We start from the raw sequence: 18,115 nt of genomic DNA, 5'->3' as shown, positions 1-18,115 counted from the left end.
GGTCTAACTAAAGGGCCTGTAGTTTCCTGGATCACTTTATTCCTTTCTTTAATTAGGTACTATATTTGCAGTTATTCAGTTATTGAAGTCTGTTCTAATATCAGTTGTATCCATTGCACGTTCTGCATTATGACTTCGTTACAGGAATAAGTAAAAAAACTGAAGAAATCTTTAAAAAATTGTATCTGATTATTTGCAGTTATCACTAGGAAAGTTAGGAAAGACATTAATTACAAAAGGTAGCACGCTCCACTAAGTTCTGCTATTTCACTACTGTTTCTGCTGACCAACTTTTCAGACAGCTGGTATTTCAATATTTATGGTAAGGACAGGCCAACTTACTTTTACTCTTCTGTAAGAACTTCTTGGAAGACATTTATCATTCTCCTACAAAACAGACCACACACCACTTCAAAAATAATTCACAACATAAAATAGGTAACAACGATTGAGACAAAAGCTGCCATTATAATTTATACTACAATGAAAACAGTAAACATACTATCTATTGTGACGGACATTATAGAAAACCGTCCAGTGAAGCTAGGAGTTCCAACAGTTCCTGACAAGCCAAGAGGGAAACATCAAAGGGGATACTGTAGCCTTTAAGGAGGCCTCAAATGAGGAGTGACTTATTTAGGACCCTAAACACAAATCAATACTCAACATTCCTGGCTCCAGCATCATATCCTGAACCTCAATGGATGGATGATACTGGAAGCCTTGATGCAAAGGCACACAGAGTTGGGGGTTTCACTGATGCATCAGAAGGATGCTTGCACTCTTGGTACCTCTTATCAGATGCTTTTTATATAAAAAGGATACCTTATGACAAACCAGAGCTCAATACCACCAACTTTCAGCACTAAAGGGCATGAGAGACTGTGTGTGGCAGATGAAAAATCTTACAGTTTTTCAAGTTTTGCCTGTCTGGCTCAGAAGCAAAAGACGATCAGGCATGAAAATCCCACCAAAAGTAACTCTGGAGAAACACTGTTTTTCATGGTTTGAGTAGTAAGAGTCACTTATGGACTGAATTTCAGAGTTTCCCTGGTCTTAGTCCTGAATAGAGAACATGTGCCTTTCAGCATTTTTAAAAACTTTTGCTTAGGAATAAAAAATACTTGAAATGTCTTTTTGGTAAAAGTAGTATACTATTTTTTAATTTTATGTATACTACCAATATACCAAAAGGTGGCACTCCAAATGTACACACTGTATGCATTGCTATCAACAACTCACCACATTATAATAAATGCATTAGACTACTATTCTCAAATATTGAAGTGAATTTGTTAGTTTTATATTGCATAATCAAATGTAGTAATCAATAATCAATTTTATCTTTTTTAAATAAAGAAAAGAATTCAGAGCAAAAGTATGAATGTAATTATATCAAACAGTAATGGCTCTCATCACATCTATAATTTCGTGTTCTGAACCCTTGGCATTACCATTTTTTAAATATATAATGATTTTTGTACCCCAATTAAAAAAAAATACCCAGAGTTACATATAATTCAATAAATATGTCTTCAGATGTAGTAATATATGTATATACTACACATGTAATAGGTATGGAGCAACTGAGCCACACACATGGGGGGGGGGGGGGAGGGAAGGAAAAGAATACTACACTTGATAACAGTGATTTATCTGTAAAATGTACACTCCATGTGCAATATTATTTACATATAAATATCCACAGCTCAACAATTATTGAAATATAGTTATGAAATATGGTATATCTACCTATACCAGATCCAAACATCCTCAAACTTTGGGGAAGTTCAAATAATGGACTGGGCCATTATATAAATAAAAATTATGTATAAAATATATGGATATAAAGCAGGTATATGTCTATAACCCAGACATTTGTAATTGTGGCATATTATAAAAGTATAGGTTTTAAAAAATATTTAAAATTAGTTTTGCTGCTGCTAGTAACTAGACTTACAGTTCTACTTGATCACAGCTAATAAGCTCCTACTTTGAATATTTGTTTAAAATAAAAAAACGAGTTTATTACCAGATCAGCAGCATCAAGAGAGTCCTGCTCATCTTCTGTTGTATTACTAAGCTCAAATATGTTTGTACAAACTGGATCACTGTAAAGTAGAATTAAAAGCTTTACTACATGAATAATGGAAAAACGGTTACCACTTTCTAGACTTTAAAACACATATGAACGGTGGAAAATAATTTTTCAAGAGAATTTAAAGTCTGAAAAGGCATGCTTAAGGAAGAAATTTTAAGCTCAGTAAACAGGGCATTGGCAACATAATTTAATTAAAAATGCCTTTTACCAATTTCAAATGATTTCTGCAGAATCTGCTAGCTAATTCATATATTATAATATGCAGCCATCTCAGCTTCCTAACTTTAGATTTATAACTGAATTTAGAGTGGCCGGCTGGAAGTTTTTCCAATGAAAAAGCAGGTGGTAATGGTTGAGAAAGGAAGGGATATAAAACGTTCTGAATTCTCTATTTAGGAAAGAATGTAGTACATGTTTAACAATTTCTCTCAGGTCAGCTAAAGCATTTTAAGATTAACGTCTTCAGTAGGACAAATGGTAACTTGTTGTGATTGGAACATCTCCATGCTAGATGGTTTACAAGCACTAGTTTGTTGATTAGCCTTTGGCTGAGGTCTTTAATTCTAGTCTAGATAAAACAGGAGACCCTACAGGTTTTCTATAGTGTGAAAAATAATATAAAATCTCAAATACACCAGATCAGGTAGATTAAAAAAGAGTAGAGAATACTTGTGTGTGACAAACAGTAAAACTGACTTACCTCTAAATGCCTAATGAAACTATATTCAGATGGTGTGTGGGAATGAGCAGAACCCTTTGCTTGCAGCTATAAGTTCTCTCATGAACAAGTTCTATAGAATGACCTTTCTCAAATCTCGAATATTAATAAATGCTGATTAAATAGGAGTGCTAAAAATGTCCCTTTACTAGACATCTCAAGATGCTTCAAAGTTAGTTTGATAAATAGTTCAGGAAATGTTTAGAACGTGAAAGTTTCTGAAGGCTTCAAATATTCTTTGCAAAAAAAATACGGAGTAAGCCAAAATTGAGAAATTCAAGTGCTATCTCCAACCCAGGTAAATGAAATATGTATACAATTATATTCAGACTGAAATAGGACTTACTCAATGAACTTTAACAGCTGTTTAGTGATCTTCTTAGCAGACCGAGCAATAGCACTCTTAGGTTCATTGAAGGTGCTGGCATTACTTTCAATGCACCTGACTTCCCACACCAATGCAGAGATCCTCCTTTAAGATTATAAAACAAATTAACATTTTTTAATACTAAAAAGGAGTGAAGAAAAGAAAAATAACTCAGTAAATATCTGTCCCTATTAGGTCTAGTATACTAAACTGGCAATCCTATAGTATAGAACCCCACCTTAATCTCATTTAAAACAATTCATATGGAAAACAGCATAAAATATTCAGGGTTAGCCAGAGAAGTGGCAGCTGTAGGGGGGAGGAGAGAGAGACTTCAAAATTGATGCAAAAATGATAAAATAGTTTAAGTAGTTACCAACTTGTTTGCACCTCTACTGAATATTAAGGTATAGTTAAAAGAATGTTACTGCCAGGATTATTGAAAACATAATATACATGTTTAGCTAATTATGCTACAAAATGTTGAAGCTGATCAAAGAAATTCCGGAAGGTTTCTGCTTCAATCTCCCAAGGATAAGCAAACATCAAGTAGACAAACCATGTAAATACTTTTAGGAAGAAACCTGATTATGAACAGACTGTATGGTTGGATTATTAGAGAAACAAATCCAGAGGTAAAGTGAGCCTAACTCCATCTCTTCTCCGCTCCCTCCCCCCGAAAAAAACCTAACCCCACACTTTTCAAAGAAAAATCTGGTTTTAAACCCACAAAAGATTTCTAGAAATATCCTTATTGAAATGGATTTATTTTGTCTTCGTTCTTCAGACTTGGATAACATTTACAGGGGGAAACGTTTTACACAAGACACTGCTTACTTCCAACTCATGTTTCCACTTAAAGTTGAAAACCTTTGTTGTTTCTCAAATGCTTAAGATGGTATAAGCTTCTTTTAATGTATTTTTCCAACTATTTTGTATCAAAATGCACACCTTCATATAATAACTGCCTGATATAGATACAAATGTCAGAAGGGACCATTATGATCATCTAGTCTGATCTCCTGCACAACGCAGGCCACAGAATCTCACCCACCCACTCCTGCAAAAAACCTCTCACCTATGTCTGAGCTACTGAAGTCCTCAAATCATGGTTTAAAGACTTCAAGGAGCAGAGAATCCTTCAGCAAGTGACCCATGCCCCACGCTGCAGAGGAAGGCAAAAAACTTCCAGGGCCTCTTCCAATCTGCCCTGGAGGAAAATTCCTTCCCGACCCCAAATATGGCGATCAGCTAAACCCTGAGCATATGGGCAAGATTCACCAGCCAGCTATTACAGAAAATTCTTTTGTGGGTAACTCAGATCCCACCCCATCTAACATCCCATCACAGGTCATTAGGCCTATTTACCATGAATATTTAATTACCAAAACCATGTTATCCCATTGTACCATCTCATCCATAAACTTACCGAGTTTAATCTTAAAGCCAGATAGATCTTTTGCCCCCACTGCTTCCCTTGGAAGGCTATTCCAAAACTTCACTCCTCTGATGGTTAGAAACCTTCGTCTAATTTCAAGTCTAAACTTCCTGGCGACCAGTTTACATCCATTTGTTCTTGTGTCCACATTGGTATTGAACTTAAATAATTCCTCTCCCTCTCCGGTATTTATCCCTCTAATATATTTATAGAGAGCAATCATATCTCCCCTCAAACTTCTTTTAGTTAGGCTAAACAAGCCAAGCTCCTTGAGTATCCTTTCATAAGACAAGTTTTCCATTCCTCGGATCATCCTAGTTGCCCTTCTCTGTACCTGTTCCAGTTTGAATTCATCCTTCTTAAACATGGGAGACCAGAACTGCACACAGTATTCCAGGTGAGGTCTCACCAGTGCCTTGTATAACAGTACTAAAACCTCCTTATCCCTACTGGAAATACCTCGCCTGATGCATCCCAAGACCACATTAGCTTTTTTCACAGCCATATCACATTGGCGGCTCACAGTCATCCCATGATCAACCAATACTCCAAGATCCTTCTCCTCCTCCGTTACTTCTAATTGATGCGTCCCCAGCTTATAACTAAAATTCTTGTTATTAATCCCTAAATGCATGACCTTACACTTCTCACTATTAAATTTCATGCTGTTACTATTACTCCAGTTTACAAGATCATCCAGATCCTCCTGTATGATATCCCTGTCCTCCTCTAAATTGGCAATACCTCCCAGCTTTGTATCATCCGCGAACTTTATTAGCACACTCCCACTTTTTGTGCCGAGGTCAGTAATAAAAAGATTAAATAAGATTGGTCCCAAAACCGATCCTTGAGGAACTCCACTGGTAACCTCCCTCCAGCCTGACAGTTCACCTTTCAGTAGGACCCGTTGTAGTCTCCCCTTTAACCAATTCCTTATCCACCTTTCAATTTTCATATTAATCCCCATCTTTTCCAATTTAACTAATAATTCCCCATGTGGCATGGTATCAAACGCCTAATCGAAATCTAGGTAAATTAGATCCACTGTGTTTCCTTTGTCTAAAAAATCTGTTACTTTCTCAAAGAAGGAGATCAGGTTGGTTTGGCACGATCTACCTTTTGTAAAACCATGTTGTATTTTGTCCCATTTACCATTGACTTCAATGTCCTTAACTACTTTCGCCTTCAAAATTTTTTCCAAGACTTGCATATTACAGATGTCATACTAACAGGCCTATAGTTACCCAGATCACTTTTTCCCCTCTCTTAAAAATAGGAACTATGTTAGCAATTCTCCAATCATATGGTACAACCCCTGTGTTTACAGATTCATTAAAAATTCTTGCTAATGGGCTTGCAATTTTGGGTGCCAATTCCTTTAATATTCTTGGATGAAGATTATCTGGGCCCCCCGATTTAGTCCCATTAAGCTGTTTGAGTTTTGCTTCTACCTCAGATATGGTAATATCTACCTCCATATCCTCATTCCCAGTTGTCATGCTACCATTATCCCTAAGATCCTCTTTAGCCTTATTAAAGACTGAGGCAAAGTATTTGTTTAGCTATTGGGCCATGCCTAGATTATCCTTGACCTCCACTCCATCCTCAGTGTTTAGTGGTCCCACTTCTTCTTTCTTTGTTTTCTTCTTATTTATTTGGCTATAGACCCTTTTACTATTGGTTTTAATTCCCTTTGCAAGGTCCAACTCTACCTGACTTGACTTTTAGCCGGTCTCATGTTCTGACCTCAACAAGGCAGCTTTCCTTGCTGATCCCTCCCATCTTCCACTCCCTGTATGCTTTCTGCTTTTTCTTAATCACCCCTCTGAGATGCTTGCTCATCCAGCTTGGTCTACAACTCCTGCCTATGAATTTTTTCCCCTTTCTTGGGATGCAGGCTTCCGATAGCTTCTGCAGCTTTGATTTAAAATAATCCCAGGCCTCCTCTGCCTTTAGATCCATAAATTCTTCAGTCCAATCCACTTCCCTAACTAATTTCCTTAATTTTTGAAAGTAGGCCCTTTTGAAATAAAAAACCCTTGTTGCAGATTTATTTTTGTTAATCCTTCCGTTCAGTTAAAACTGAATTAGCTCATGATCACTTGAACCAAGATTATCCCCTACAACCATTTCTTCTATGAAGTCCTTACTACTCACCAAAACCAAATCTAAAATGGCATCCCCTCTAGTCGGCTCAGCAACTACATTGCAGTATGAATAGTAAGATGTTTTATATACAAATATAGCAAGGACATGAGATATTAGACTAATTACTAATGCAAGAAGCCATTTAAGCATAGAATATTTAGATCAATGGGGAATTAATTGATTACTGACAGCGGACAAGCAAACCTTCACCCAACACAAGAGAAAAAAAAATCATTGTTCGAAAAATTGCCATGTAGAGTCAACAACTTAGGCTAAAGACTTTCTAAGAGTTAGATAACTTTAAAAAGCTGTTCTGAGAATTAAAAACTCTTATATTAAGAACAAGATTGATTATTTGAAAACAGAATTTCATTTCCTGTCAAACTAATGAAAAGGAAAAAAAAAATCTCAGAAAATGGACTGAATAAAAAGAATATTAAAACTAACTAAGAATTTTCTGGATCTTTCCTGCCACAAGAAGAACAAAGGCAATAAAGAAATATTGCATATTCAGGAGCTCAAAGTACCACCTAAACCAAAACCAAAGGCCTGAAGCCAATGAAAGGGAGAGAGCAACCGACCTGAATCTAAGCAAGCATGAATGAATGAGGTATTTTCTTATAATTTCACAAAAGAAAAAGGGTTTCAGATTCTAAAGTGAGCACTCACAGTCCCTGATATGCTCCTTAAACAGCAAGCACTCCATAACTCATCCTGTCCACCTCTACAAGAAGGAAGGAAAAAAAAGAGAAGACTCAAGAGGAAACCACCCCAAGACTTCAACATGGATTGGTGAGAGAAAGTTAAAGTCACCGCCAAGGGATTAGATTTAAAACTCCTGTAATCATTTCCTGGAACACTAAAATGCTATTGTAACTTAAAATACTAACAGTTTCTCCTGTTAATCAAGTGATTAGACTATGTATTCATGAGAAGAGACAGGTTAAACATTGGTAAACAGAAAAAAGGGGGATTTAATTGGATTTTAGATTTTTAATATTGCTTAACTGGCCTGTCACAAGACAGCTCTTTAAATGGCTTCTTCTAAGTAACTGATTTAAATATGTTCTTGGGCTTCATAAGATGTTTTTAAGATTGCTTACTTTATCAAATATAAATTGGCTGGTTATTTATTAACAGGTCCACATTCCCTGAAACAAAATACTTTTGTCCATCTATAGACATTCTTCATTATCTAAGGATATACTAAAAAATGGATTCACAATAATTTTGGGAAATAATATACTTTGGTCTTAACTTACCAAGAGAAAAGCACACTTCACAGGTGTTCACTATCAGGGGCATAATCTCTGTCAAAAACTCTCCATAGAAAGCCATACAGAAGAGATTGTAATAGAAATAACCAGTTTATCATTTGTGTTCAGTCATATGTGCTATTTTCTTTTCCTTTCTTTAATAATGAAATAGCCCTGGTTAATAACTGATTACTTTGCTTGGGCTTAAATGTTTGCTTGCTATCCCCTAAGCAATGTAGAAGAATCCCTGAGAGTCAATAGTGGAACCCACACTCCTGAGTTGGCAGTAAGAGAAACAGCAGGAGCTGGCCTCCCATTTCTTGTTTCTCTAAACTAAATGTTTTTAGTAATTTTGAAAACAAAATTACTTAGCGTCCAACAATTTATAAGTACCCCTTTCTACATCACACAGTAATCTTTTTTTTCCTCCCACCCCTTCAATTTTGAGATTCATGTTAATGCTAGTCAAGCATTGGGGATATAGCATATTCCTGACCAAAGTGCAAATACTTTCATATTTCTCCACAACTATCAGACTACACAATCATACATTGAGTGGAATGCTTTCATGAGTCAGTTAAGTTGAAAAAAAATACAAATCAAGATAAAACTACATTAAAATTAGTTAATTTGTATATGAAGTTTGTGTCCGCCAGGCTCCTACGAGTTAGTCCTCAAAACCAACTACTTCCAAGGTAATATCCACAATGGCAGGTTTTTTTTCCAGCTATCCAAAATATTGATGGCTCAGAATAAGCATTCTGGCACCCCCAGGTTCTGAAATCTCACTTGCATAGACACTACTGCATTTGGCCTGAGTTCCTTTGGAGGTTCATAAGCTTTCAAGCCCATATATTATTTTAAAACAATGTGACCCATCTGAAAATGATAAAAACCCTGTTACTTAATTGGTACTGTATATTGTATCAAATTCTATTTTGAGCCACACAGACCTGATGCCTCTTTTGATAGAGTACTGAGAATGCAGCATACAGAAAACTCATGTATTTTGTTATCTTAGTCACCTCTAAAGGAAGAAGGAGTGCTATTCCAAAAAAAGAACCCCCACCAAAAAACAAAAAGCCACACACCAGCAGAAAAGGAAACTAAAAGAAAACAAATAAATATTGTTAAAATATGACCTCTCTACCACAATGTCCTAAAACATAACCATTTCCAACTGGGTTCTTCCCCACCTGCCATCTATCCTTATCATCACGACCTGAGAAGAAGCATTACTGAGTAAAGGTCCTCTGCAAGTTTGAAGAAACTGAGGACTCAAGTTATAAGCAAATGGAGGTGATGTGCTGCATGGCCACGTACAGGGCTTAATTTTACCACTTCCTAACCAAATCCTTATAGCTATTTATTAACCAAATTATAATAATTGGCAAACATATATTTACCACTTTATCCACAAATCTCAAAGCACTTCACAAAAGGTGAGTTTTATCACCATTTTACAGATGAGGAAACTAAAATGCAAAGATAATAGGGGCCAGATTTTCAGGAGTGTTGGGCACATACAACTCCCATTAAAGTCAATGGGCACTGCAGGCGTTCAGCATCTCTGAAAACCAAGCCCCATGTATCATAACTAAAACACTCTTAACATTGTCAAATACACCTATGCGACTTAGGTACCCAAGTCTCATTTTCAGAAGGGTTTGAGAAGACGAGATTCAGGCTCCTAAGTCACTAAAATGCCTAAGTCCCATTTTCAGAAAATTTACCTCAAATCTATGGCAAGCGTGGCACTTCAGAAATTCAGTTTACATTGCCTGACTGCTAGTCTTAAAAAACAGACGTGCAGTTTTCATGCTCGTTTATTCCAAAATAGCTCAACTAATTTTGTTTATAAATAATTTAAACCAATGTTTATAATTGTGATATCACTAGAAGAGAAAACAAGGAACTAGTATCTTAGTTTTTTTAATATTACAGAACTAATCACTTTTCAGATAACTTATAAAATATTAGTAGCTTTGCATTCATATAGTGCTATTCATTTTCAGTGTTTACAAACAGAACATTTTGCCTTTTTGGTGCGTTGTCCAAAAAAATATTTAGATCTTTGTAGGTCACTTAACTTGATGGAAACTTAGTGAAGATAATATAGTTTTCCTCTTTTCTACTGCTAAAGTAGACTAACCTGTAAAACCGGTTGATTAGTCTCATCCGAATAGTGCAAAGATCCGTTGGATAAGCTATCACTGTACAGTACTTTGGATATGTACTCAGATCAACTGGACCAGCAAAAGCTGCTGAAATGTCTGTCAAAAATAGTAATATTTCAGTTAGTTGAGCTAACAAATTCAAAGCCTGTATACATATGGATTTTCATACAAGCATTCACACTGTTCTACTATAACCACGATTAACAAAACAGGTTATGTATAAACCTATTAACCTGAATATAGATTTGTGATAAAGGTTGTATACCAGGTTGCACACAAAACTACAGTACTTTATCATAAATCTTTAAAAAAGGATCAGCACTAGGTCTCAGATACCAATTTATAAAAATTTACTGCTATGAGAGCAAAGAACTGCCTAATTTTCTGTGTTCTCACCAAGATTCAGAAGCTGATCAATGCCACTGATAATCTGCTCACATACTTCATCTCGAGATCTTTTCCCCCATTCTCCCTCTTGGGGTTTGTATAGTAGCTTCTCCATTTCTTCGGAAGTTACAGAAAGACTAGCTCCTAATTCCTCAGGTTGATCAACTACAGTTTTATAGTAAATGGGGAGGTGAGAGAAGAAAGAACACAAACAAAAGAATAAATGAGAATTTAATAAGCTATATGCTTGCCAAGTTTGACACTATGTAAAATCTTGCCTAATCTCATAAGATGGGGAGTTTGATGTTTAGGAACACAAAATGTCTTTAGATGGCAGAATATTCTAAAAACTCATCTGCAACAAAGAAACGTTAATGTACGAATGGCCAATTTTGTTTTTAACGAAGGAAACTGTATATAAGTAGCTGTTAACAATGTTTGCATTTACAGACTGTCTGTTTAAATTTAGGCCTGATAAGCACATGTCCACTAGCAAAAGATGTTAGTATTTTTGATTACACTACACCTTACACAGTTGGTAGTCCTAGTGCAGCTACACCATTTTTCTTAGCACAGTAAGGGTAACTGAGCGTATAAAGAACTCACGATATGCAGGGTAATACCATATGTTCCATGGAATAACAGAAAAACTAGCAGTTCCTTTCAATTATGTTGTGTTCTACAATGAAACCTGTTTTAAGTGACCACTCAAAGGACAAGTACCAAGTCTGCTCGCAGTGCAGCAGAGATCAAAAAAGCTAACAGATGTTAGTATGCCTAAAGAATAGCATGAAAAATACTGAGTATTATGCTATATATCTCAATAGTATATCACCTGAAATACCGTACCTAGTTCCTATCTCTAAAGAAGGGGTGGGCAAACTATGGACCGGGGCTGCATCCGGCCCTTCAGATGTTTTAATCTGGCCCTCGATCTCCCACCGGGGAGCACGGTCCGGGGCTTGCTCCACTCCAGCCGGGGAGTGGGGTCAGGGGCTTGCCCCGCTCCGTGGATGCTGTGGCTCCACGCGACTCCTGGAACCAGCGGCATGTCCCTCCTCCAGCTCCTATGTGTAGGGGCAGCCAGGGAGCTCCACACACTGCCTTCCCCCCCCCCCCCCCAAGAGCCGCCCCCACAGCTTCCATTGGCCAGGAACTGTGGCCAATGGGAGCTGCAGGGGCAGCACCTGCAGATGGGGCAGTGTGCAGTGGCCGCACCTCCACATAGGAGCGGGGGGTGGGGTGGGGGGGAGGAAAATGCCGCTGTTTCTGGGAGCTGCTTGAGGTAAGTGCCACCCAGAGCCTGCACCCCTGATCCCCTCCTGCGCCCCAACCCCCTGCCCCAGCCGTTATCACCCTCCTGCCCTTCAAACTCCTCAGTCCCAGCCTGGAGCTCCCTCCTGCACCCCAAAACCCTCATCCCCATCCCACACTCCCAACCAGAGCTCTCACCCCCACCCCTGCCTAGCCCCCTGCCCTGAGCCCCCTCCTGCACCCTGAACTCCTCATTTCCGGCCACACACCAGAACCCACACACCCCAACCGGAGCCCTCACCCCCCTCCTGCACCCAAACACCCAATTTTGTGAACATTCATGGCCCGCCATACAATTTCCATACCCAGATGTGGCCCTTGACCCAAAAAGTTTGCCCACCCCTGCTCTAAAGGAATTCTAGGGTTTTGGGTTTTTTGTTTTATTTTTGCTAGTAGCTTCTCTCATTCACTGATCACTAATTGGTTAATGCCCCCATCAGTGGAAATGGGAGGTGGCTCAATGTTGCTGCTGGAGGCTCCAAGACTGAGCCTAGCCCTCCAGCTCAGGCCACTGGAAGAATTCTTCCAAAACTGCAGAAATACTCCAGGCAACCGATTATTAGCATGAAGACAAACCTAATATATTAAACTTAGTGTAATTGTGTCTCATTCTCCCTTCAGAGAAAAAAAATTAAATGTTACGAATTATAGTCTGCTTTTCATCAGACTACCAGGGTAGCATGAATGAGGAGAGAAGCTACTAGCAGAAAGTTATTAAATTTCATATTCTGCAGCACAGCTTCTTTCCTCATTCATCACTAATGCGAAATAGCATGCATTGAACAACGTAAGAGGGGGAAAGAAAGCAGCAGAGTTTTAAGTAGAATAATAGGTAGAAATGGAAACATGCCCACAAAGCCACAGATTTGTAATTTAAATAATTATTTGGGAACCAGCAGCACCTTCCTACCAAAGGATGCCTATACAGAAGAATGGAAATCTACTTTCCAAATTTTCTTTATATGTGTTTCATACAATTTCCCCTTCCTCCCCCCAATGCCTTTAGGGACCTTGTAAAGAAAACCTTGATTCCTTCTCCATAAAGTTTCCAGATGTCTAGCATACCATGCAGGATTTTAACATCTTGTCCACAGCAACTTTCTGAGGTAATGGCAACTACAAAGGTCAGCCACAAGCCAGTTTAATTTGTCACTCCAATTAAACCTGACCCCTGATGAGACTCAGATGGACAGCCTACTGTGATTGCCTAAAACCACCACTAGGCTGATACCTGATTTGCTATGGTGCTTGGTCATAGGACTCCAATCAACCACTGTGGAGAAATTCTAATGTAGTGGAGACACTGCTACTTTGTATTACAGCAGCATCCAGAGGCCAGGGCCCCATCATGCTGGGCACTGTACAAATATAGAAAAAAGTCTGTTCCAGCCCAGAAAATAACTTACTATTTCCCCTCTCACAGAAACAATTTTACCAGACCAGTGAGTAAAGTTTCTTGATTGAGTTCTGTCTGATACCAAAATGCATCAACAAGGCTAATGAAGAATCCCCACTGATTTTCTTCCAATGCCCAGACTCAACTGTAGTTGGTCCAGGTTCAGATGAAAGAGTCCCTGTTTGCAGAGGACTGGTCTTTTCACCCAGTGCAATCGAGATTCCTTGACTTTCCATCAAGTCCAACGATCATACTTCAATCACAAGCAACCTCTAACCGGAAGTAGGAGGAAACTTCCCCTGTGACCACCATAACTGACCACTGTGGGATTTCTTGAACCTTCTTCTGACACACCTGGTACTAGCTACTGTCAGACAGGATACTGCATTCAATGGACCACTGGTCCAATCCCATATGGCCAATGTTTATGTTTGTGTTAGACAGAGCTGGTTATGTGAACTAAAATGTTAGGTACTCAGAGCTGGGACTTTGTTCCCCAACCTATGAGGCTTTCTTCCATATTGAGTATGCAAGGGTATAGAGTGGAATTTGGGTTGGCTTTCAGAAGGTCTGTATTTAGCTGCTAAGAAAGGGACATTTGGATGTGATCAGAATGGCATCTAATTTTTCCACTGTACCAGGTGCATGCTTCCATGATCTCTCAAGGAATTTCTGAAGGCTCATTTTAAGAAATTCCACTCAGGGCACAACACTGATGCATGACACCAGCAATCCAAAGCCATTAGAGATAAATGGTTACTCATGACCATTACCAAACCTGTCTTGACTCCTGGGTGAACATATTTTCAACACTGGGTCCAAAATGTTCTTGATTTAGAACTGGTGACTGTAAACCCTTTGCCACAGCTGGCTAGTCATGAATGGATCTGTTGCCTTGGATAAGTCATTGATTAGTGTCTGTACACTCATGGATAACATGGGCAACTTGCAATCTAAGTCATTCTGTGACCACTACCAGCCATCTCTTAAGACTCTTAGTGTTGTGAACAGGCAGGGCATATATAGAGTCTGTGTATGGTTGTCTCACATGAGACTCGCCACTTAAATTTAGCCCCATGATTGTAGGACAGCTCTGCTACTGCCTGAGGGGAATGTACTCGAGCAGCAGATCCAGGCAGCTGAAGCCACAATGCTGTCAAATATCCAATCCAGGGGAGGATAAGGAAGAGAGACTATGTGTTGCTACTGTATGAAAACGTATAGAAATTGAAGTTATAAAACAAAACTGGGAGAAACTGAACCACCAACTTTTTCTGTTGCCAGAGACAAAAATCTGTTGTCCTGATCCGGAGTAAGGTATTTAGTTCCAGAGCCTCCAGAAAAAATGGACTACCTCTGAATACCACAGGTGGAGGACATAAACCCATTAGCGATGGACAAATAAGGACAGAAGCTGTTCTGCAAAAAAGGTGGGTCATGGACAGGTGACCAATTAGAAGCATGTAAAAATTAACCACAGAAGAGCTTTTGAAAACATACAGACTACTTAGTTTACAGAGGAGTATACAAAATAATGAACAGTATAGTGAAGGTAAATCAAGTGCTCTTATTACAGAGCAAACATGTGGAACTTATCACAAGATATCACTGAGGCCAAGAGTTTAGCTAACTTCGAAAAAGCATTAGTCAGCTGAGAACATCCACAACTACACTAGATAGGAATAAAAAAATTTCAGTTAGCTTGGAAAGGAAGGCAATTCCTAACTCAGGGAACTGGGAAGAAAATTCCCTTTGGGGTGGCTATTGCATGACTGCCCTCTTCAAGGTTTCATTAACTTTCCCTCTGAAGCATCTAATACTTACAAATGACAGTGACAGGATGCTGGATTAGATGGACCACTGGAATGACCACCATTAAAGCGGATTTTGATTCTAGTAGTAACCTTAGATATACCTTAGTAATTTATTATAAAGTTTTGCTGACTGCACATAGAGTGCATATTTCATTATATTTGATAATCAGCCTGAGTTGTGTGGTTACGATTAATGTAGGAATCTTGGCACAAGCCAAGAAGTTGAGAATTTTTAAAATGTCAACCTTAATTAGTTCAACACACCAATAAGAAAGCAGGAAGAAAACAGGGCTCTGATGCAGAGCAATTAACCACTGGAACAATTTACTACGAGTTGTGGTGGATTTACCATCATTCATCATTTTAAAATCATAATTGGATGTTTTTCTAAAGGATACGTTCTAGGAACCATTCTGGGGAAATTCTATGTCCTATGTTATGGAGGAGGTCAGACTAGATCATCACAATGGTCCTTTCTGGCCATGGAACCTCTGAATTACAACAAAAGTTACAAAGCCTCTTTTGTAGAAAACTGACACAGTCACAGGATTCTATGCCTCATGACTGGTTCCACTTGTCCCCTATTTGTTTTTAAAATAGAATACACATTTTGACCTATAGGAGTACTTAAGTTTGTGATCTACATACTTCAGCCATTTAATGGGGGGGAAAAAATAAATAAAAAAACATATGGAAAAAGACATGGAATAGTCTAAAACTAGCCTAATATCCAGATTCGGAGATTTTAAAGTGAAAACAAATTTCCTCCTTCCACTTTCCTCCTCTCAAAACCAGTTTTAATGGAAACGATCAGACCCTTAACCGTAATAGAATACCTGTGCCATTATATCAATTCCACCCTTAAAAGTATATGAAAAATGATAGTGTCCTACAATAATAAAATAAGACTATGCTCAGGTACTATGGTAACAGGGGCCATATAAGAAAATATCAAGATTAGTATTACCACTTGCATGAAACAAATATTTTGGAGATAGACAAGGGGATGAAAGGCTTTTAATGCTTTTTCACATACCATTATCAGGAATAGGCTCCATGTCCCATGGGCTAAGCTTTTCAATTTCACCGTTGTCCCATCTGTTTAAACAACAAGGAAATTAACAAAAAAGTTAAATTATGTTCATATATAAGTGTTTCTCTCCAAACAAATGTAAGGAATCTTTCCTTTGATTTTAAGCATAATGAAATTTGCAGTACAAATATATAGGAAGGACAGAGCAAACCAAGCTCTCTTAGAGGCAAAGCTACTGCAAACATAGTTTGGTTTAAAAGCTTAAAATTACAATAGCGCTCCTACTCCAGGCAATGCTTAACTGATCTCCTACTATATCAATGGGAACAGAAAGAAAATGTGTCTAACTTACAGACCAAGAACATTTCAAACAAAGTCAGTCAAAAGCACTCACCAGTCTGAAGCTTATGTCAGAAAATTTCACAATGTATTTAAAGTAAATAGAAGCAAGCAGCCAGGAAATATTGGAAGGTTTGAAGGAAAATTTGCAACAGCTCTGCTGGATAGTCAAAATTCTGACTCAGCAAAGCCAACAGCAATCAATCAGTTTAGCTACTTCTAAAACATTTACATAGCACCATAAATTCACACAGCACTTTACAAACAGATCATATATGTGCTGCTATAAAGAGTTTACAGTCTAAATAAAACAAATAAGATCAATGTACTAGTACACGAGAAGGACAGTGCAAATATTCCAGTCAATGGAGAAGGATTGTTTTAAGAAATGGAAATACAGAGGGATTTGGAGGAAGGTAGACCAAGAAATGGGGTGTTTGGTGGAGCACAAAGACTGTTGCGGTCATGGGGAGCAGCATGCTAATAGGTACAAAGTAAAGGGAAAAGAAGAAATAAAGTGATAGGATTGGAGGCAAAAGGGAGAAAAAGAGGAAGCAATAGTTAGTCTGGTTCACATCTAATAGTATATTCACTTGATAATTGAATATGAGAGACTGATTTAAATTCCTGTATAGATTTTTTTATGCTTTGAGTAGCAATGAAATAGCTAACGATGTTGATATTTAAATTACCATAGTTAGGTGTTGTAACCAATACCTATTTAGCTGATCAGGGCAATCTACACTTCTCAGAATTATTTTAAGCTGTCTGCAAACTCAAGCAGACATCACTGTTCAGTCTGCACTCTGTTTGCTGTTTGAAGGTTTACTTTGCAACCATAGAAACTATAGACTTCTTAGGGCTTGCTTACTCAGTTTTTGTATCAATTTAATTATATTGGTTTAGAAACCCCTAGTATGGATGCAATTACACCAGTGCACAAGTACATTTATCAATATAACGTATTTCAGTATAAGCTCTTTATATATCAGAATTATATTGGTTTAAAAACCAATGCCAGTAAAACAATACAGTTAAATTGGTATGAAAACTGTTTAGACCAGCCTTTGGGAAAAGCATGGTCTACTTATAGAACTTTCACCTGTTTTACATCTATGTGAATAATATGGAACTAACCTGTGATATTTATGAATACTGTATGCTGGTTTGGTTATTGGGATGGTATTTACTTTATGAATTTTTATTTTAAACTCAGCACTGTCTGGATTCAAGCATGAAGGGGAAGAAAGGCTCAACACAACCATCTATCAAAGAACACTTATAATTTAAGGGACAATGTCAAAGCTACTAGCTTTGGTGACTGACTGTCCAGTCTACAAAATTGGATTTAACCAAGTATGACTGAGGCCCTGCAAACACAAGGGAACAAAATTCAACAAGTATTAAAAGGATCTCGGGGGGGGGAGGCGGAGGGGGGAGGGAAGATATCAGACAGATGCAGGAACCAGTCAGGGCTGTCTGGAGAAGCCATGTCTGTCTAGGTCTGCATCATGGAATAGCAGGACTTCAGGTAAGACAGACATGCACATAGACTGTTTTAATATCCTTTTTTCTCCAAAGTTTTGCTCTGACTGCTAAAGAAACAACACTTTTGTTTTAAGACAGT

The 18,115-nt window shown here is 38.1% G+C and overlaps 1 protein-coding gene across 4 annotated transcripts in view; it reads right to left on the bottom strand.

Annotated features, from left to right (window-relative positions):
* BRWD1 (bromodomain and WD repeat domain containing 1) overlaps nt 1-18,115 on the bottom strand; it is a 113,268-nt gene that overhangs the window by 36,805 nt on the left and 58,348 nt on the right. For 3 of the 4 annotated variants that reach the window (XM_073360442.1, XM_073360460.1, XM_073360451.1), the window contains exons 29-34: nt 16,153-16,214; nt 10,602-10,757; nt 10,181-10,301; nt 3,166-3,291; nt 2,033-2,111; nt 343-387 (exon numbers count right to left, since the gene is read on the bottom strand). In XM_073360442.1, the coding sequence (XP_073216543.1) occupies nt 343-387; nt 2,033-2,111; nt 3,166-3,291; nt 10,181-10,301; nt 10,602-10,757; nt 16,153-16,214 (589 nt within the window). Of the gene's footprint in view, nt 1-342; nt 388-2,032; nt 2,112-3,165; nt 3,292-10,180; nt 10,302-10,601; nt 10,758-14,593; nt 14,722-16,152; nt 16,215-18,115 lie in introns of those variants that run through there. The other variant, XM_073360467.1, reaches the window with a different exon arrangement.

This window comes from Lepidochelys kempii, chromosome 1, assembly GCF_965140265.1.
Source record: "Lepidochelys kempii isolate rLepKem1 chromosome 1, rLepKem1.hap2, whole genome shotgun sequence".
NCBI lineage: Eukaryota > Metazoa > Chordata > Testudines > Cheloniidae > Lepidochelys > Lepidochelys kempii.
Note: the sequence above shows the minus strand (reverse complement) of the source record. Positions and strands in the feature narration are given on the sequence as shown.